The 23,361-nt window shown below is 31.2% G+C and overlaps 1 protein-coding gene across 1 annotated transcript; it reads right to left on the bottom strand.

Annotated features, from left to right (window-relative positions):
- Window positions 1–4,138: 4,138 nt before the first annotated feature.
- LOC118046321 (uncharacterized) lies at window positions 4,139–16,606 on the bottom strand. Its single transcript, XM_035055154.2, has 14 exons — window positions 16,147–16,606; window positions 12,154–12,228; window positions 11,966–12,073; window positions 11,175–11,207; window positions 10,981–11,070; window positions 9,819–9,944; window positions 8,725–8,868; window positions 8,040–8,444; window positions 7,165–7,299; window positions 6,506–6,718; window positions 6,084–6,356; window positions 5,571–5,708; window positions 5,177–5,479; window positions 4,139–4,642 (listed from the first exon to the last, which is right to left on the bottom strand). Exons 1-14 carry the CDS (start codon window positions 16,339–16,341, stop codon window positions 4,421–4,423), a joined length of 2,460 nt encoding a protein of 819 aa, XP_034911045.1. The 5' UTR covers window positions 16,342–16,606; the 3' UTR covers window positions 4,139–4,420.
- Between the last annotated feature and the right edge of the window lie 6,755 nt (window positions 16,607–23,361).

Genomic DNA, 23,361 nt, shown 5'->3' with positions numbered 1-23,361 from the left:
ATTTTCTTTATAACTCAGAAATTGGTGGATATTTTTTCATTTTGGGTGACATGGCATCCGCCTTCGAGCTTGGTACATTTTGGAGTTTGGACAATAACAGCTGGGATTTCCTGGGCTTGAATCACGTGACCCCTTGTTTGATTGATATTATAGCATGGTAAAAAAAACTCTAGTTATAATTATTTTTTAAAATATTTTTTATTTTAAAATATATTAAAATAATATTTTTTTTATTTTTAAAAAAATTATTATATTAACGTATTAAAATATCTAAAAGTATTATAAAAACATGAATTTAAAACAAAGAAAAAAAATAAAATAATAATAATTTTTTAAAAAATATATTTTTTAAAATACAAAAACAAACAAAGCCGATCTGGAAGTTAAAAAAAATAGAGTATAAAATTAAACTAGTTCAACTTGATTAAAAATGTAAGTCAATCCTTAATCATCCCATCTTAAACCCATTTACTTTTTCTTTAAAAAAGCAAATATTTTATAAGAAAATCTAAACATAATTCAATTCATTTTTTTTTTAGAATAATGCTTAATTTCACTTTCTATACAAAATTAAAAATTCTTTTGTTAATAAATTGGTAAAGAGGTGAGAATAAAAATTATTGAAATCTTGCCAGCAAGATGGTAAAGATTAAAGAGATTAAAATGAAGAATCGACATCATTGCTATACTAAAAATCCACATAGAAGCTACAAACATTCTTGAAAAACCATGAAAGCCAAATCATGCTTGCTATCGTGGTTAAAAGCTCCTCTAATTCGTCCATCAATCCTCATTCCTCACTAATCCCTTGTTGTCTTTATCGTATATATCCTTGATAAAAAAAAAACAACTCAATTTATTCCCTTATTTTTCCTTCTAATTTTTTTTTTGTTAAAATTAAAAATCAAAAGAAAAACAAAAAGACCAGATATATTAAGGAGTAAAAAATAGAGTAGGAAGATATAGAAAGAGGGATGGAGATGAAATTACATAAATATCTTTCGGATAATAATAATTTTGGATCAATCCGGGTTAACCCTCTTAACCCAAAACTTAGGCCTAATTCAAGTTGACCCTTAAGTCAGTTTTATAACTATGTATGATAGTTTGGTCTATCATATTAGTTTCATGTTATTTTAAATAGGGATTTTGTTTTCACCTTCTAATAAGGAAAAACTACAACTAGAAATTTAATCCCAATCAAAAGTAGATAATAGCCTCACAAATAAATGGAGCGTGGGTTGTCCAATATACTCATCTTTAATAAAGATATATTATTTTAGTACATGTCAAGTAAAAAAAAAAACTAAAAGTTTAAAGAAATAAACAAACTAGAATGTAAGGGAAAATTATACAAAAAAAGAGTAGTAAATGAAGAAAAAAAGATATATATGAAACTAGTCATTTTTTTCAATAACTAAATGCCCTAAATATATATTAGTACAATATTAGAGTTTCATATAAATATCTAGATCTAATCTTATATAAATTGTTCATATCAAATAAGAAGATTACATGATAAATCTTTAAACAAACTAAATTCTAACTTATTTTGTCTCTTTTTTAATAATTACATGAGTCTTAACTTAATCTATAAATATCTTTTTTTTTCACCTAGAACAAATGTTTTAAATATAAATGATTCTTCTAGTCAATTACATGAATTTTTGTTGCTACGGCCAATCATTCTATATCTTATATAGTCGATATAAACTCTTCTTAGACTTGATCGGTTTTATTATTATTGATCAATTCTAGCCTCCCTTTCCATGTTTGGTATTGAAGAATTAGTATTATTACATCATCAACATATAAATATTTATTTTTTGTATAAGCCACCTCTCATATTCCTATAATTCTAGACTGAATAAAAAATATTCTCCTATTATAATAATAATGGAATTTATCAAACAAATCAATCATTCATGATATGAATAATGAGCATTATTTACCTAAAAGTATAGACTATATTGTTAGTACATGTATCTCATGTCAGCTAATAAAATTGTTCTAACACAAGTGCACCATATCAATTTTAGGTGCGATGCTTAAGTTTTTTAAAATTCTTCTATTAAACCAAATGCTTCATCTTCTATACAAGAACATCATTTCTTCTTTCAATACACTTAAAGATTTTAGAGAGAGAAAAATTAAGAACTTAAAACTTATTAATTTTCTTTAAACACCAAAATGGCATCCTTAAGTTATACTCCACCAAAAATTACACCTGTCATCCTTTTTTCAGAATTATGTTGATTATACTCTCTGTGTTAATTGGTGCATAGTTTGCAAAGCACTAGAATAAACACATGATGAGAGAGTTTCTTGGCCTATTTCGTATATATATTCCTAAAAAAAAAAGGAAAAAAAAAAAGATAGCTAGTTTGCCTTTTAACATTGATAGAAAAAGATTTTCCTTTCAAGAAGACCATGTAAACCTCAATAAGTGGAAGAAGTTCAACTCAATATGGCTTAAAGTTACCATTGCAAATTATATTAGGTAGTTGAGAGAGACGCAACAATATTTTTGATGAGTAATGGAAATATCAAAAGTTCTTTAACATCATCTAATTATCTAAAATCACCATCAAGCCAAATAACAAACTACTAGTTTCCATTTCTCTTTTTTAGTCTAAATCCAAGAACATCTTCCTCGTATATGATGCAGACCGATACTTTATAGGACTTAGTCTTAATAAAAGGTGTATACCTAGCTAATAAAGAGCTTTGTATCTCTATAGAAATTTTAATAAATCTCTTTTAAGACTTATTGCTTTGTATGTCTTTAATGTACTATTAAAAAGATGGGAAAACGATGCAAACCTATCCTTATAAATAGAACATATGACTTTAATCTTATACTAAATATACATATATATATATATGATGTACTATAGATATGAAAAGCTAACCAATGCATATTTATAGATGGAAATGGATCTGGTTAAGGGTAGAACAATTAGTTTAAGAATTTTTGTATTGAACCATATATTAAGACATTAAGAGAACAATAGGCAAAAAGAGAGAATCACCCTTCTATGATAAAGGGAAGCATTCCTTTCAATAAACTTAGAGATTTTTAGGAGAAAACAAATTAAGAACCTAAAATCTATTAATCTTCTCTAAACACCAAAAATAACATCCTCAAGCTCTACTCCATCAAAAATTACACTTGTCATCCTCTTTCAAAATTATACAAATTATGATCTTTATGTTAATTGGTGTATAACTAGAAAAACATGGTGAGAGAGTGCATTGGTCCATTTCATATAAATATTCATAAAAAAAAAAATCAATTTGCCTTTGAATTAAAAGAAAGAGACTTGCCTCCAAGCGGACTATATAAACCTCAATATATGAAAAAAGTTGAAGCTAATATGGCTTAAAGTTTCCTTGCAAATTATAATAGATAGTTAGGATGGATGCAATAACATTTCTATAAGTAATGGAAATGTTAAAAGGTTCCTAAAAAAGATTATGAAACTCAATCTATAAGCTGGACAAAACAATGGGCTAAAAAAATAATTATTCATAAACTAGATCCAAACCTAAAATTATATTACTAAAAAAATACTTTTGTAGTCCAAAAATTTATTTTATAGTAAATCCAAATTCAGGTCCTAGCCATGCACACATGTGTGAGAGAATTTAAGCTTAAAGTTTAGTACTTTTTAGGTTCAAATTTAACTTTTTACATTCCCGCTAAATAAACTATTATAAAAAATTGTTTTTTTATTTTAAAATTAATTTTCCATTCATCAATAATTGATTTAAATCATATTATTTTTTCATATAAAGAGCTTACATTATAAATTAAATTCCAACAAAATTTTAATCTAAAATATAAATAAACTCTACTTTAATTTAACCTCAATTGTATCCATTAACCATGTTTTAAACAAAAATTTCCAACATTAAGAAGTTAATTAAGATGTTGGAGACCCAATCGAGACTACCCTCAAATGTTGCGGACTCTTTTAAGGTTTTCCCAACAATTTTCTTCTGTGAATTGGGAAACATATGATACAAACGAAGAATATGATGCTGATTATAATAAAAAGTAATACACATTTCATCAATAAAGCGTTTTTTAGCTTCAAAAGTTTTTCTTCTCGTAAACTTGTTGAAGAGCAGCTACTATTGTTACAAATATAGTTGTTGAAAAAAATGTTTATTAATTACAATTCTTACTTGATAATGCTAGGGGCAAGATCAGGAAGCAGGCACGTAGTACGAAGGCCGGTAGATTATCATGAAACATCAACGCCAATTTCTTTAGCTGCTACCAGTGATCTGAGCTTATAAGCATCAAATATACAATTATGGAGTTGGAGATCCCTATATACTGTTACTAAATGTAATTATGTGTAGCGAGAAAATTGAAGGCAACGATTATCATATATTAAAATGGGGGCATGGATCAAAATCCAGAAGATCTTCTGCTCAAGGAAGATGATGAGCTCATAATTTCTTGACCAAGCTCCTTTATCTTGTTAAGTAGAAGCATTTGCTCAGTCTCAATCTGTACCATGTACTCTTCTTGCATGTCCTCTAGGCTTTGCATCTCGCTTAAAGCTGTCGAGAGCCCCTCTAGGTTGCCCTCCTCAATCAGAGATTGAAACTTGATCATCAATTGTTTCATCTGGTATAGAAGCAACTTCACACTTGTAAGTATATGTTAATTCATGTAAAAACATAAATAAGTATAAGATTTCATGATGAATCCGATAAAAGTGTAAAAATGTATGTGTGTGTATGAACACAGAAACAGTGATTTTACAGTGAAGAGTGAGGATGACAAATTGGTATGGCATAGATCAAAAAAGCTCAGAGGTGGGGGTAAAGAATTTTTACAAGCTTTTAATCAAATTGGGTTTTGCATGTGCTTTGAGTCTCTTGAGCTTGAATTTTTCTAATCATGTTGATTATTTGAGAGCAATAAAGATGCTTACTTTTTCGTCCACACAGAATTTTGTACCATATAAAAGATTATGAAGTGTAACAAAGTTGACCGACCCTAAATATTTGAGAGAAAAAGTAGATCATATGCTTCACAAAAGTCCTGATAATTTCCAAATCTGAAGCAAACTAAGAGTTTCATTTCAATGCTTAAAGCAATATATCACCTCAAGTGAAAAGAAAGGAAATTAAATGATAATGAGTAACACATTCACACCTGGTTAGAAATTTGGTGTGATTTGATTAAAGATGTGTCAGACTCCAAACTGTGTCTTGCTTGTAGTTCTGGAACTTTCCTAGTTATCCGAACGTGGATCTCTCCCCTTGTCACTCCTTGGAGAGGAATCCACTTGTCGGACATCTGGTTTGGAGGCAATCCCTGATACTCTACAACACAATCACCAATACTATAGGTGGGCAGCAAGGCATTATGGTCTTTCACATGCAACTCTAAGGGACTGCCATCATCACGAAACTCGAGGGTTTGATTCCAATGAGGATTCAGAGTTTTGTACATAACCTGAAGGACAAGGCAAGGAACGTTAGGTAAGTGATTGAAGTGTCATAACATCCAACAGAAGCAACAACAAGGCATAAACCAGACCACACACCTTTGTTCTCTTCTTCAAGCTTCCATAATGCACCCTCACATATGGATCACTTGTCCCTCTAAGATCAGCAGCAATAAGATCCTTCGCTTCAACAAGAACAAGTTCAATCCAACCATTGGATGAACCTGACATAGAACCCTAAGCATATCAAGGAAGACGAAAACAACATCAGTAGCTATCAGAAGTTCTGAACATTTGATAGCCGACAACAAGCTGTTCAAAATGGCTTGGTAATATCGCAGCTTGTTTGCACTCTATAAAACAAGCAGGAAATGAATTAATCTAAACTTCAAGTCTGATTTCATATCAGCACAACAAGCAGGCCAGCCTAATATGTTTTACATTTCAACACACCGCGTATGTCCACAGGAAATTTGTTTTAAACTACCGAACATTATTTATGGTGAGGTAACTGCCTAAATTTTTAATGCCATGATAACAAATTTTTTATTCAAAATGCATTTTAGAAAACTACAGGAAAGAATATATAGTTAAAATATATTAAAATCATACCCGTGATCCTTCAGAGTCATTGACTTGTACTGCTTCTATTTGAAGCCTTAATTCTCCTGTATTCACTTTTTCAAGGGGAACCCATATGTCCCTGATAGATCCCTCCACCAAACCTTCCAAATTTACTCGTGCACTACCAATGCTCTCATCTCCAAAGATTTCTTCACTGTAGCATTTAATCTTAAGGCATCTATCATCTACTATCTCATCAAATTCAAACTTCTGATTCCAGAGAGGATTAGAGCTATGTGCAGTCCGTGTTTTCTGTAGGACCTGAAAAGATAGGTATGCATCATGATCAGAATCAAACGTAAAAAGTCACAGGAAGCAGTCAAGTAGTTTCACATGCATAATATCTTAATATCTTCTGATTTTCAAATTCAGGTTCATACACATCATATATAAAGGACCTAGAATACTACCTTTCCATACTGCAGTTTAACATATGGGTCACACTTTCCAGATCTTTCTTTTGAAATAAGACCTTTTCCCTCCACGACAGCCAAGTTAATCTTCCTTCCTGTTCTTGAAAGAATATTTGATGATCCATATGTTGACTTCTGAGAGCTAACGTTGTTCAAGCTATGGGAACCATCAGAGAACAGCCATTCTTTCACCACAAGCTTTACTGTCAACTGCCACATGTACATAAACAAGAAAATGGCTTAGTTATCATCATTGGATCCTCTAGTGAGAAAATTTAGATGATTTACTTCACATCAATAGCATATAAAACAAAATGAAATTTGAAAAACAATTGAATGTTATCAAATGCTCAAAATTTGAAACCAACACCTGATAAGCTTGTGTGGGTGAAAATTTGTATCACAGCTTAGTCTAGAACTCCATCAAAAGGAAATAAAATCAACCACATTTCATTTATCTGGGATTCAAACTAGTAACTACAGCAAAAAATGGTGAAATTTTACAGCTGATGCCACAAAAGATGACCTAATGCTAATCCAGGCTTCAATATTCCATCATAACTATCTTCTGTTATGCACTACAGGAGAATTATATCGAAATAATGAAGCAATTCAAAAACAAGTAACTAATCACAATGAAATTCAGCATGTCTTACCTCCCCTGAAGTAACTCCCTCAAATGGAACAACCATTTCAACCTCATTTCCGCAAATCTCAGCATGTTTGGCTATTACACCAGAGTCAGATCCTATTGCCCAAAACGTTGTTGAATCATCAGCAACATACTTCATCTGTTTGAACAGACCAAAACAGATGATGAATAAATTTTTCAGAAGGAAAAAAAAATCTGGGATGTCTAAATAAACAAATTGTACCCAATACAAGTTAATAGAATGCATTCTTGTTGAATACGTGATTTCAGAGGAACATTTATTTCTGAAATTTAGCTCTGCTTACTTCTACTTTTTTTAGATATAGATGATGCTAAAAAATATGAAATCATAAGTTTTCTTGCTCTGATTTTTTGGATATGAAATAGAGACTTGGCTATCATGGACACATTTTAACATCCCAGTCTTTTAACTTCGTGCATTACAATTTACATGGCATGAATAATGCAGTTAGAAATTTACATAGTATGCGTAGTAAAAATAACTCAATGACAGATCAAGTCAATTAATTAAAGTTTAAAGTTAATTTAATAAAATAATAATAACTTATGGTTCTTATTAGCTCCTAAGTATTAGAGCATTGAAATTATTCCAAAAAGAAAAGAAAAAAAGTCACTGAAAAATTTATTATGAGATAATACATAGGAAGCTTGTGATGGTTTTAATAAAGGAATCAAAAACCTCCCCTCATTTGAAGCTCTCAATCTCCTATATAACCAAAAATAATTACATGCCCTACCCCCAGCTTTTGGCTAATGTGTAAAACAATGTGACAAAAGAATTAACTCACACAATAAGCAAACCCAATGGAAGTGTCCTAGTGCTCTAAAATTTTACACAGAACAAGAATCAGTATGTACCTTGATCTCACAACTTGCTAGATAATCGTACTTCACACTGTTGGGTGGGCAGTTGTAAAGATGTAATCGAAGAGTTCCAGTTTCTTCATGTAAGAACATGTTAAATGTGGAATCCCATCTAGGGTTTGAGCCTGGTCTCACATCTGTTCTCCTTGTCAAATGTCCAAGCTCGACCTCCACAAATGTTTGCAGATATTTATCATCAGAATGCTCTATGAAACTACCATTTACCTTTCTTGGCGGACTTCCTCTCAGGTTACTTCTAGAAAGTTTGCTAGCTGAGATGACTGACACGTATACAATTCCACCAACAGCCTTTTTCCTTAAATCGACTGCTGGTAAGCTGAAACAACGACGGCGAGGCTCAATCATTGTCTTGACTAAGGTGTCAGTGAAAACCTTAACCTGAAATTTTAAAGAAAAAGAACAGACACTTGTATAAGACCAACAGTACTGGAGGAACTAGAAATTTAAAGAAGTACACCAAGATAAATTATTATGAACTACTAAAAAACATACATGTCATAATTTAGCTAAAAAAAACTAAACATGATAAATTCTACCTAACTATTTCAAGAGGCTAGTGTGGAGGCAGGAGAATTACAAATAATTATAACAATAATAAAAACAGAAACATTCTAAATTTACTACTTATTCATGTAAATATAATTAGTTAAACACACACCAGCCAAGAAGAAACGCCTGGCAGCTCAGTGGCAGGTAATGACTGGCTTCCTCCACTTCCAAAGGCAACTCCTATTCTTACTTCAGGAATTGACACAAATGAGTACAAAACCGCTCTCCCATCCAGAACTGGCATCAAGAGAAGCTGATAAAAAATAGATGAGCGATTAAACATCAACCACAGAGGGCAAAATCTGATGGAGTTGAAAGCCAAACCAAATTCGAAATTTAGGACTATTCACCCAAGAAACAAGAAATTAAATGTAAAACATAAATTGGCAGTCAGTCCCAAGTAGAATTACCACGAAAATAAAAATAATATATTAGAAAGAAGTGTTCCATGCTTGCAGATCTCCCAAGTACAGAACCGAATCTAGATCCTTTTTCCTTGAGGAGCCCCAAATTTAAAACAGTATAGACAAAGCATTTCCAAATGTTCATTTCCCACAGAAATGAATTTTCAGAGCTTGGCAGAATTTTGCAAACAAAACCCAAGTAATAAGCAAGGAATGGATGATCTCAAAGCTATAAATGGTTGGGAAGAAGCATTTTTTACATTTACTTAAAGCACTTTCAAAACTACTTAGAGCTTCAAATTTTGAGGTGGCTGGAGAGAGGGAGAGGGAGAGGGAAGCAGAAGAGAGGAAGAGAGTGAGAAAGAACTGAGAAACAAACTTACTAATTGTTCCCCAGGAATGAGATCATGGAATGCTGGTAGTGACATATAAGGGAGCTATAAGCTAACCTAAGAAATGATGCAATAAAAAGTCATAAAAAAAAATATGTTCATCAACCTGATAGTCATCAGTCAACCTACTGTATCAATAGATGAATCATAGGGCTGAGAGAATGTGACTGTTATTAACAACTCATAAACTTACTTTTGGATGTTAATATTGAAATGCAACTGATCCTACCAAATAAATGAAGTTAGTTTGTGTAAAAGATACCTGATGGTTCTCTTACATTCACTTTCTAGTGTCAATATCAATGAGGAACATATAGAACCAATCCATTAGCCATATACATTTTGATCAATCAGCCAGTGCCAAGACAATATTATATAGAGTGTGGAAAACAGGACATTTTACATACCTCACCCTTGATGTGGAGGCTGTTTATAACAATCCGAGCAGTTCCCATTAATGGCTTTGCCAGCTTAGCCAGCAACAAAATGCTCATGTCTTTGGAGTCCCAATCAAATCCCAAATGCATAATTCTCTGTCAGAAAGCATAAAAACTGCTGCATGAAAATCTGAGACAAATTTACTGTTTGAAGGGGGAAAAAACACATCATGCTACAAAAATTAATGAAACAATTTGTTATAAATTGTATTAACGTGTATTATCCATGTCGTGGCTTCGACTGCTCCCTTTCTTTATTCATTAAAAAACACATATTTCAACAGAACATGCTCACATTCTTTAGATTTTTAAGGTTGGTGATTGGCATATCAACCACCTCAGGCACTGGTTCTCACTTCTCATCATTCAGTACCTAGCTTAATCACTAACTCACACTGCCACGACAAAGTGGAACAGAAACCAGATCAAAATGTTATCCCCGTTGAATCATGGGCTCTCAATGGGATAACTTTTGATCATATCTTCAGAGAAACTGCCATGACTATACTTGCATCAGTGAGTACTGAAACAGAGGCAATTGCATGTTCTTTACAAATTCATACCAATATGGGTTCGGGATGCCATCAGTTTAGCAAACCCCACCTTTGGTTTCTCTTTGTTGTTGAAGAATCCTTTCAACTCTTGAAAGCCTCAATATCAAAATAAATTAAGATAAGTGAGATAGACCTTCTCCATGCAGTTTTATCAAGGATTAAACTTTTGTAAAATGTTGTGATACTTAGTCATATTTTGTTGAGAGCATGAAATATTTCTTGATGGGACTTCCTTTTTGTTCCACATGTTTAGGAAAGTCCATGACAAAATACATGATTTTAATTTCGAAAACATATATGATAGTCAATCATCACCATCATTAATATTATTATCTCAACTTGAGCCCTTGCATGCTACAACTGTCTTTTGCACTAAATGACTAACAGGATCCACCAAACAGATCAACAAATTTCTGAAGGCACAGAAAGCTAAGTTTGCATGGAAGACAACAAACAGGAAAAACAGTGGTAGAACTTGTTGATTAACATTTAATTGTAAGGCACTATATGAAAGCATTAGTTTATTTATATGTAGATAACTTCACAAACAAAACTCAGAAAGTGAAAAGGGACCAAACCTGATCACCAGAAGTTGACCAGCGAGTCCCATGAAGACCAAGGGATGGTGGGCATGAACCAAGTGAAAAATCCTGCAACTCGAGTTTTTCCTACAAGAAGGGTAATATTTTCTCAGGAAACGTGTACCATAATGCTAATCCTGACTTAAATATTCATGCCAATTGATACACGATGAAACAAGCATATCACATACCATGAGCTTCAACCTTTGTTGTTTTAATCGTTTCTGCAAAGACAAATGTTTACTTTTTAGTTTGGTCTCACAAACAACCCAAATTACACAGAAGTTGTGCATGAGAACACTTTAACATATGCAAAACACAATTCATTTAGATCAAATAAAGGCAAAAATCATCAAAAGTTAGGAACAAGGCCAAGTTCTTGAGCCCCTTTCTGGTAGTAAGGAAATGGAAGTGTGATAGCAATTCAATCAACCACTATTTTTTAAAGGATTATATTATGTTTATGATCGATTTCCAAAGAAAAAGAATGACAAAGTGGGAATGATTCCGAGTTCTAGACCACCTTTGTAGAGGTTAGGAACCAAGAGTGTAACCACTTTTATTGCAGCTTCATTTTCCTAGAAGATTTTCTGTGATATAAGAAATCTACTGTGGCCCCACCACAAAAGCCCACAAGTAACAGACATCTGGAATGCACTTTTTCATTTAGCTTTTAAAGGAGAGAAATTCATAAAGAAATTTTGACTGCAACTTGAACTGAGATAAACTCAATATATCTTCTATCAATCTGTCAGAAGAAACTAAAAGATAACTAAATTTGGTATGTGATCGGTTCTCTTATAAGCCTTTCTCATTCAAAAATATACTATCAACTGCTAAATAAGTCAACAGATGCAAAAATTTCTATTCATTTCAGCAAAATGTTCAGAGTTCGCAAACCAACAAACAAATAAACCTAGGCAGAGGGTAGAGAAAATATCCAGTAACGAATCATATGATGTAAGCCAATCAAAATCCTGACCTCAACAATGGATGAGAATCTTTTTGCAAGATTTGGGTTCATATAGTTCATCCAAATTTCCATCAACAGCTTGTTCAGCCACTCACAGTGTTCCAATGGTGTTATTGGCTGTGCAAATATGTGAAGAGAATAGATTAATGAACTTATAAATAAAAACCACAAAAGAAAACAAAGAAAAGAAGAAATACCGAGGTGTTCAATACAGCTCGCTTCCACTTTTTGTTTAGGTCTTCCACAGTAACTTTCTGTTGATGACTGCAATACTAAATTGGGGAAAAACAAATCTCATTATACCACAAGCACAACTAAAAGAATTGGAACCTAACTAACTGTGAAATGGCAACCTGTATATATTCATGTAAAATCTGGTATAAGTAAATTTTGTTAATTAATGAAGAAGGAACTACTACTCTAACTGTACCATAATCAAAGTATTAACCAAGAAAAGGAAAGGGTGCTCAAGAATAAACATTTGTGGCAAAGGACACAAAATACAGGAAAGATGAAAATGGACATGTTAAAGGAAATCAAGCTCAGTTATTTGTTTCTTTATTTGTAAATAATTAGGCTTGATCAACATGGTTCTATGCTTGTACCGCAACCCTTGGTCAAAGATAATTATGGAACATGGAGACAATCCATGACTATGGCTTTGACAGCCAAAAACAAAATCAGACTCATAGATGGTTCAATCAAGGAGCCTATTGAGAAGAATCCAGAAGAATGTCAACAATGGAATCGCTGTAATAATTTGGTCAAAACCTGGCTGCTAGGATCAATGTCTAAGGAAATCGCTAGCGGCGGCGTCATCTCCAAGGATGCCAGACATATGTTGCCAGACATATGTTGCCAGACAGATGTGGCTCCATTTGCAAGAGCAATTTTCACATGTGAATGTGGTTCAATTATTCCATGTTGAGAACGAGATTCATGATTAGGTGCAAGGTAACATATCTATAGGGTCTTATTTCACAAAACTGAAAGGTTTATGGGATGAGCACGATGCATTTAGCACCTTTCCAATCAGCACTTGTGGATCCATTAAAGAACTGACTGCATATTTAGAAAAGCAGAAACCATGAAGTTCCTTATGGGCCTTAATGAGTCATATGTAGGTGTTCGCAGCAACACCTTGCTACAAGATCCGTTAACCACAGTGAACAAAGCATACTTGCTGGTCTCTCGTCATGAGAAATAGTTGGAGGTGACAGCAGGGAAAAGCCATACTTGAACAAAGCATACTTGTTGGTCTTTCGGCATGAGAAACAGTTGGAGGTGACAGCAGGGAAAAACCATACTCAACCAGATGCTGCTGTTTTTGCCTTGAAGAACTCGAGCCATGAGTCTGAAGGTGAGCTAAAATGCTCTAAATGTAACAAAACAAACCACGGCACCAAAAATTGTCATGCACATCTCAAATGCACCTTTTTCCACGGGAAAGCCATACTCGATGTTTATGGGAAAAAGGATATCGGGTCTTTGATCTTGTTCATAAAAAGGTAATGGTCTCAAGAGATGTCATTTTCTTTGAAACCATATTTCCTTTTTCTGCATGACATGATAATTTTGATACACCTAAACCTTGGTTTTCAAATAATGACCCATTTCTAAATTCTGATATGGATTCTCTTCCAAGCAAATCATTATTTTCCATCTCCAAATGAACAAGTAATTCCCACCAGCCCAAATGAACAAGTTCTCACCACATCAACAACAAAACCTGCTCCTCCCATTTGTTCTCTTCTGCACATAGCGGATACTACACCATCATCACCATCCCTCATCCAGACAATTAACACTTCATCCCAATCACAAATTGTGTCCATTCAACCACTTTGACGCAGCAGCCGATCCACCAAAACTCCTCAATATTTGCAGGATTTTCATCTCGAGATGACCCACCCTTTAAGGACCGAACCGACATCATCCACAAATCTGGTCAAAACTTCAGGTAATGCTCACCCTCTTTCTTGATTCTTGTCTTATGATAAACTTTTTCATGTTCACAAAGCGTATACCACTCAACTCACCCTCCTTAAAGAAGCCACCAGTTTCTTCCAGGTTGTTCAAAACCTAAAATGATGTGAAGCTATGCAACATGAGATAACTGTTTTACAGGCCAAATGGACTTGAAGTTTGGTGCCATCACCACCCCATAAGTGACCAGTCAGTTACAAGTGGGTGTGCAAAATCAAGTTAAAGGCTGATAGGGCAGTAGAATGGTACAAGGCCCTGTTGGTGGCCAAGGGTTATAGTCAAGTCGAAGGAGTTGATTACAAGGAGACTATTGCCCCAGTTGCCAAGATGGTAACAGTTCACATCTTACTTAGTGTGGCAGCTTTGCGTGATTGGCATCTACATCAATTAGATTTTAACAATGCATTCTTGAATGGTGATCTTACTGAAGAAGTATACATGTCCTTGCCTCCTGGTTTCGGGCAAAAAGGGGGGGAATCGTGTTTGCTAACTTCACAAATTGCTATATGAATTGAAACAAGTCTCTAGACAATGGTTTATCAAGTTGTTCGGAGCACTTAAAGCTGCAGGATTCCATCAATCTCTGTCTAACTATTCTTTATTCGTCCAAAGTCATCAAGGTAGTTTTTTGGCATTACTTATTTATGTTGATTATGTGATATTAGCTTAGAATGATTTGCAGGACATAGAGAACACTAAGATTTTCTTGTCCATGCAATTCAAACTTAAAGACTTAGGGCAACTAAAATATTTTCTTGGCATAGAGGTTGCAAGATCATGACATGGAATCAGTTTGTCGCAATGAAAACATGCCTTAGAAATTCTGGATGATACTGGGGTCTTAGGTGCCAAACCTTTTCGGTTTCCTATAGAGCTGAATATGTCACTGACACAATCCAATGAAAAGCTTTTAGAGGATGCATCAACATACGGAAGGTTAGTTGGGAGGTTAATATAACTGACAATAACTGGGTTGGATCTGACTTATGTTGTGCATGTGCTGAGTCGATTTATGGACAAACCTCAGCAACCAAATCTGGAAGCAACTCATAAGGTGCTTAGGTATATCCAACAAACACCTGGGCAAGGTATTTTATTGCCATCCACAAGTTCACTTCAATTAACAGCATTTTGTGATGCTAGTTGGGTCGTTGGAAGGATACAAGAAGATCAACTACAAGGTTTTGTATGTTACTTGGTTAGGTACCAATTTCTTGGAAGACCAAGAAACAAACAACTATATCTCGTTCAAGCACAGAAGCAGAGCATTGCTCTATGGCCACTACATGCTGCGAGATTACATGGCTGAAAAACATTTTGAAAGATTTGCAGATAAATCACACACAGCCAATGACTTTATATTGTGATAATCAGGCAATCATGCACGTAGCATCAAATCCAGTCTTTCATGAGCGAACTAAGCACATAGAAATAGACTATCATTTGGTACATGAGAAAATTCAAGAAGGAATGATTCGGACGGCCTATATTCAAACCAAAAATCAGCCAGCAGATTTGTTTACTAAGCCATTAAGCTCCCCATAGTTCAAAACCTTACATGACAAGTTGGGTGTCATTAACATACACTCCAACTTGAGGGGAAGTGTTAAAGGATATCAGGCTCAGAATAAGCTGTCAACTTTGATTGATATTGTAAATTGATCTGTAGTTATTTGTTTCCTTATTTGTAAATAATTAGGCTTGATCATAGGCAATAGAATAAGATCTTGATGTATTGCCACCAATATAAAATTGTAACCTCTGTTTGCTTCTTGAATCAATGAAATTAAGCATTCACATAATAATTTCTTCAGGAAAAACCCCCATATGCCAACCATGAATTTTTTACATTGGCGAAAAAAGAGACAGGCTTGCAAATGTTAGAAATTTTTTAACTCTGCTTGCATTTAAAAAGGTTTTCGACTGCATAAAAATATCCTGCTCTAAATGAGGTACCTTTATTGAAATAACAAATTCATACCACCTAAAGAGTTCAACATTTCGAACAAAACTTGACTATGCAGTTAACCTGTAAGATCCCATAATTAAAAAAAAAAAAATTCAAGTCCAACAACTGATGACAAATGACAAGAAAAATTTGAACTAAACAAAATCATAAATAGACAACAACTGCATCCCCATCCAAAACAGATGACTGAAGACAAAAGGATTTAAGTTAAAAGAAGGAAAAGTGAAAGACTTGCCTGAAAAGTAGCCCAGATAGCAACGACAAGAGGAACCCAATTGGAGAAAGAGAAAACCCATTTCTCAATACCCCAACAAACCAAAATCAAAGGGATTAAGAAAGCAACAGAAGGCTTTTCCTCCAACAGATGATTAAAGAACTCCAAAACATCTTCAACTTTGAAACCAGCTTTACCCTTTCTTCTTCTTCCCATTTTTCCTAACAAGTCAACACCCTCAACAAGTAAACAGAAAACCTACAGCTTCACTTTCCTTATATATACACTATGTACAGTACCCCATGAAACAAATTTCCAGGGAAAAGGCTTTCCTGGAACGTGTGAGAGAATCGTTGTCTTAAAAGGAAAGTTCAACGGTTAAAAATGGGAACTTGAAGACACCGGAGTCTGCGTTCCCAGGTTGGTGAGAGACTAGAATGAAGTCGGTCAGAAAACAAGAATAACGAAATTTGGCATGCTGTTAGAATTAGTTACATTGTGGCATCCTTGTAATTTTATTTTATTAGAAATATATGCATGTATTTAAATTAATACTTTTTATATTTAGTTATTTTTATTTTATTCATAAGTTTTTAATTGATTTGACCAAGACTCTTGTGAAATTATTATTATTATTGTGAAGCTTCTATAGTTTATGGTCAAAAATTTTAATGGTGATAGCCTGCCAGAGACTTTTTATTATTATTATTATTATTATTAATATGAATGTTCGGGTTATTTTACATATACTTTTGATTAATTTTATGAATTTTAAAATTAATAATTATATAAATTATTATTATATTAGCAAATAAAAAATTCAAACTTGAAATTATAAAAAAAATAATTTTTTTATCTCATGTTTTTATTTCTTCATCACTTAGCGTGTTTAGGAAGTGTGATTGTTGTTGCTTTTTAAAATATTTTTCACTTCTAAAAAGTATATTAATAATATTTTTTTATTTTTTAAAAAATTATTTTTAAGATCAATACATTAAAAATAATTTAAAAACATCAATAACATATTAATTTAAAAAAAAATAATTTTTTAAAAAACGTTTTCCACCGCAATAACAGACACCCTCTTAAAATGGCAGGGTCGAGACTTTTATTAATATTATTATTCATGGACTAATTCAGTTGCTAGCAAAAGAAAATAAAATAAAATAAGACCTTGTTGACTTAACTTTATTGACTTTTGATCATGGTAAGGATGAGATCTAAGGGTCCAGATCTGGTGTGATGATGAACATGTAGGACCGTTTCTTGGAAGTGGAACACGTTGGAGCAATGCGGCCTCATAGAATTAAGTTCCTGGTACATTACATTGGTTGCTTACCCGTCTTCTTTTTAATATCTAGCCGTACAGTATAAAAACTTGGATTGAGGTCAGTGTCTGGAGTTTTGATAGCACAATTTTGATTTTTATTCACCGAAATCGAGGTGTTTGATGGTTGTGCATTAATGTTGATTGATCATTGGTGTAATAAATTAGCTATTTCAACTACCAACCATTGTAGATTAGATTTTTTTTTTTCTCCGACAAAAACTAAAATTGTGTGTTCAAGTTTTTTAAATGTGTTTTTATATATTAAAAAATTTTAAATATAAATTGAAAAGCTCATAAATATATGTAATTAAATATATTAAGAATTTAGAGTGTTTAATAAAAAAAATTATTAATAATAACTAAAAATAAAATTAAAAAAATCATGAGACAAAAATAGATTTAGATATTTAATCTTACTAGAAGGGATTTTTTTTATTATATTTTCTGAGTTTTTCTATTAAATTTATTTTTTTTATTCAATCAAACAATAATAAAAATAGATAACACATTAAACAATATTAGAAAAAAAATATTATACAAAAATGCACATATTAAAACTATTATATGAAAATAAATATTTTTATTTTCAAAAATAAATTTCATTTATACAAAGATGAAGAAAATATTATAGATGAATTATAATAATCTTTTCAAAAATTAAATACTTACAACACTATTAAAAAAAAAATCATAGAAGAGGAATATTAATTTAAACATATATTTTAAAAATTATTTTCTAAAACAAACACATACTAAAACAAGATATCAATTAAAAAATTATTGAAAAAAAAATAATAGCTTGAGTGTTTTGGATTAACTCAGCAAGCATATGATATGGAGTATAAACTTCAACCGGGTTCAATAATTTTTTCTCTCTTAAATTTAAATGTATATGTGTGTGTGTTTGTGTTTACACACACACACATATATATAAGCCTAAAAAAAAAATCTCAACGCACATGAGTTATTATAATGAAGAGGCCTCAGTATCTATGTGGGCTTTCAAATTTAGAACTCGCGAGCCTAGACTTAGTTTTATTTATAATATAGTTTTTGTAGTGTTTTCCTTAGTTTTCAACTTGGTATTAATTTTTAAGTTTTTTTTTCAGTAACTAAAGTTGAATTCAATTTTTTTTTATCCAAAACTAAGATCAAAAGGTAATAAATGTTTTCTAAAAATTATATAATATACTTTATTTTTTCAATCCATATAAAATTTGAATTTTTAGTTATTCTTGATTTCATAAAGAGATACTATTTTATTATTTAATTTCATAATTTTATTAAGAAACAAGACTTAATTGAAGAATAATTAGAAATCAAATAATATATGAAACGAATTCTTATATTATCATATACTTTTAAACAACTCAAAAGAACTTCACATGAGTTGTTATAGCATAAGAGATGATTTTTGATTTTTCTTCTTTCACGTCTTACAAAAATGTAACTTGACATTAAAAAAAAAAAAAAATGGATGAGATATCCATTTTTGGTGCATTTAAAGAGAATGCTACAGTTTTATTTCTATAAAAAGCAAATGGTAATTTAAAAAATATATATATCTTCAAATTAAGTATTCAAAATACAATGATGCTACAATTTGAGCCGTTCGAATTTCAAAATCTAAAGCAACACAAAAGGGAAAAAAAAAAAAAGAAGCAATTGAAGTGCTAAATTTGAGTTATCATAAAACACTCAAGACCTAGTTTTTAATTAGCAGATGAATTTACTTTTAACTATCCTGAATTCTTTCATTACTATTGTACATTAATAAAATATATTAAAAGGACTAGATATTTCACTGTAACAATCCATAACTATAATTTATTGTTTTAATTTCATTCTCAAAGTTCTTTTTTTTTTTTCAATTACAGCCTTTTATAACTAATTTAATGACTAATTTGTTAAAATTTGTTCAAGAAAGATAAAAATCAACAAAAGTGGACCAAAGTATAAAACAAGGAGAAAACACCAATCTCAAACTAACACGATAAAGTACTTTTTGCTCCATCAATTTTTTCTTTTCTTCTTTTATAGTCCCTATAGCTTATGAAATATTTATTTTAGTCCAAAGATTCATCTTACTAATTTTTTAGCCTCTAGATTTGAGAGAGGATAGAGAAACTCACCAAATAACAATGAAAGACATATAAAGTCGTTGGTTATCCATATTTTGAAAATGAAAAGGGCTGACTTTAGTATCAAGGAATTCTATTCGAAAAGGAAAGTTCTATGAAAATGTTTTTAAACCTTCAAAAAGACTGCAAATGTAGGACGACATTGAGAAATAATATTTTTGGATTCATTTAGTGTCTTTAGACCAACCGAAAAATGTTTTGAGTTGAGATATTGGTTTATTGATATGCTAAGATGTTTATTAAATGTTTTTGGTTTAAAGTATATTGATAATATTTTTTTGAGGCCCGAAAACCTCAACCCCAATTCTAGCTACCTTTTATGGTGGTCAGAATCTAGATGAGTAGATGAGGGTTATCTATTTGTTTTTTTTTTAAAAAAAAAAAAGATATCTACCTTTATAATAAAAAAAGAGGAGTCAGGTGCATAAGTCTGGCCTCATAGATACATGTGCATCTGGCTCTTTATAGGCTATATTGGATGTCAAGTCTTAGCCATTTTGTATTTTTTTATATATTATTGTTATTCAGATTAAAATGCACTATAAATAAATTTAACATTATATTTTAATTATTATTAAATTTCTTCATGTTTCTCGAATAATATTATAGACTTTTTTAGGAATGTTAACTATTTTCTCACCAAATTATTATGTGCCTAGTATGAAAAGGCTCATGAATATTCAATTAACATGATATTTATGTTTTTTTATATATATTTTTATGAAATTTATAATTATTTTGTCTTCAATCTTATATAAAATACTTAGACCTTGTCTTAAAGTTTATTTTAAATTTGCTTTTAAGATTATAATGGATTTTTGTTTAGAAAATTGTGTTTGTAGGTGGGTCCTCAGTTTGTAAGTGTCTATTATTTATAGTATTATTAAATAAAATATAGGTTGTTGGTGAAATGTATACAATCATATAAATTATGGGTGTTTGAGAAAATAGATTGTAGTATGAATTAAAGGTGTTGTGAACAAAAGTTGCAATAATGTAACTATAATAGTTTAATGTGTACAAGGGTGAGAGTTCATCAAAAGATAATTGAAATATATTAAATTGGAATCTAACATGGATTGATGAACTAACAAAAGTTAGTGAAATTGGTTTTGCTTATATTCTTGATAATTGTTAGTAAATTCGATGACACAAATATTTATTATGAGTTTCATGATTTTATATGTTTTACAAGTATTTTCTTAGAAGATCACATCTCCTCATGCAATTTTATCAAGCTACTTGGTTTTTTATATTGAAAAGGTTCTAGTATTGTCCAACATATGTTTTGTAAATAAATATCATGTGAATAAATTGAAAAATATTGTATCAACTCAAAAGTGTAAATAAAGACTGTATCATTGTATTTATTAATGAAATTGTTAGATGATGAGTTTTAAGGTAGTTTTCATAGTTTATATATAAAAAACAATTACCTCTAAAATTCTAAAATTCACTTAAATGACAATTGAAAAGATAATAGACGCATTAAAAGTATGGGGCATTGTAGATGATATACATAAAAAAAAAAACTTGTCATAAAAGAAAAATTACAAGCTAGATTATAAAATAACCCAATATTAAAGGATGAAATTGAAAAAAATAAAAAATAATAAAATGAAGCGCCTCAAATCAACTCGAATTAGCATGATAAATTCATAACCTAGATCGTGAGGCTTAACCAAACTCATTAAAAGAAAATTTAAAAAATGAACGACGGCCAATTCACAACAATCCAAATGTAAAAGGATGTCATAAAAAAATCAGTCAACAAAAAGAACCCCTACAAAATTAAAACACTTGCAAACTCAGGTCAAGCCACCAAATCTCATGAGCTAAATCATGCGAAATGGGATAACCTAATAGAAGGTAAAATATAAAAAAATAATAATAAAGCTTAATTTTAAAAAGAACTTTAATTTTGAAGGGTGAAACTGAAAATATATATATAAAAAAAAGTGACATGAAAAAAACTTGGGTTAACTAACCAAACGTATTGCCTAGGTCATGAGATCAGAATAACTTAATAGAAAAAAAAAATCATGAAGCCCTTTTTTTTTTTTTTTAAAAAAAAAAAGTGGAATGATAAAATTGAAAAAAATAAGTGCAAAAAAATGATGTTAACTTTTGTTAAATTTTCAAACCCGTGACCTAAGTCATTAGACTGTAAGTACCCCATCTAAGAACCACGAACTCAATTTCTAACCACACAAAACTTAATTCCTAACCAATAAAATATTGAAGAATAATAATTTTTTTTTTTAAAATCAATTATATAAAAGGATTAAAAATAGAAAAATAGTAATAAAAAGAATGAAGATCAAATTTCAATTAAAAAAATAATTGAAAGGAAAAATTACAATTTTGAATTAAAGTGGAAAAATTAAAAAGAAAAATTAAATTCACATGAGCACGAAATCTCCACAAGCACACATAAAAAAAAATTTTTTTTTATCAAGAACAATCACAAATGAAATCAATTTTTAAGGATCAAATTAGAAGATGAAGAAACCTGGGAGACCAAAAAGTAAACATTTCCAGGAACCAAAAAAGAGAAGAAGAATCAATGTATGAATCCACGGTGATTCTTCTCTCAGTGTACAATGAAACACCAAGGGGTATTAGTTTTTTTTATTTCTAATATATAACCCATCGAATCGAATTCCTTAAGCTCTATTTACTGTAAATAACCGATACAAAATTTCTAGAGATTTTTATAACATCTCATTAAATTATTTATTTAATACGTAAATATTTGCATTATAGGTTTAAGAAGGCTTACCTTTCCATGTATTAACCATAGTTATTAAACCCGGATCGATCCAAAAAATTCGATATAGAACCTAGTGGCTGGACCGGTTCAGGTGAGATAAAAGACTGAAATGGGTAAGAATCCGGCAAAACCTAGATGAAATTTTTTTTTTTTTTTGTTTTGCAAATATGTTTTTTCTCCTAGTTAGAGACCCTTTTATATATATATATATATATATATATATATATATATATATATAATTAGTTAGTTAGTTATTAACCATTTTCAAAGTTTTCTAAATAAATACTAGAAGAATATTTTATTTTTTTAATGAGATTTGAAGCCCTTTAATTTATATATTTTATGTTCACAAGAAAAAAATTATAAAATTTGAAGCCTTTTAGTATATATATTCTATGTTTACAAGAAAAAAAGTTATATAAATTTTTTTAATATGAAATAAAAAACATTTTTAATTTAAATACTTCATCTTAAAAAATAACATATAAATATAATATCTTAAATATAAAATATTAAAATTTTAAATTATATTATATTATATATATATATATATATTTTTAAAAAAATCAAATTAATCCGGATCAACTCATGTAACCCGGAATCCAGCTTCTCAAACAGGTGAATCCGGGGTCTGAGAACTATGATGTTAACTGCTAAACTAAGTTCTTAATCTACGATACTGCTGTAAAAAAATTATTAATTTATGATACATATGAAAGAAGAAGAAGAAGAATGCCCTTGATCTGTTGGATGCAGTAGCAGGTCTTAACAAACTGATCTCAGTTTCCCGCCAACTGCCAGACCGAGATATTCGGAGGTAGAACACGTGTCAATCACCCTCAAACTATTTTCCTACAGCCGCTGGCGTTTTGACAGCTCAGCACTTGCATTTTAACAGCCACCTTACCTGGCAACTCCTTCGACATGCCTTCTCGGCGTTGCGTTGCCTAAATATTTTTTCTAATTTTGCTGTATAAATTAAAGGCTTGGGT

Source organism: Populus alba, chromosome 12, assembly GCF_005239225.2.
Source record: "Populus alba chromosome 12, ASM523922v2, whole genome shotgun sequence".
NCBI classification, from domain to species: Eukaryota; Viridiplantae; Streptophyta; class Magnoliopsida; order Malpighiales; family Salicaceae; genus Populus; species Populus alba.
Note: the sequence above shows the minus strand (reverse complement) of the source record. Positions and strands in the feature narration are given on the sequence as shown.

Excerpts from the sequence above, each read along its gene's own strand:
- LOC118046321 (XM_035055154.2), bottom strand. The coding sequence starts at position 16,341 with ATGGGAAGAAGAAGAAAGGGTAAAGCTGGTTTCAAAGTTGAAGATGTT. Across the intron at positions 12,074-12,153 it reads GAGCTGTATTGAACACCTCG|CCAATAACACCATTGGAACA; the intron begins GTATTTCTTCTT and ends ATATTTGCACAG. Across the intron at positions 11,071-11,174 it reads AACAAAGGTTGAAGCTCATG|GAAAAACTCGAGTTGCAGGA; the intron begins GTATGTGATATG and ends CCCTTCTTGTAG.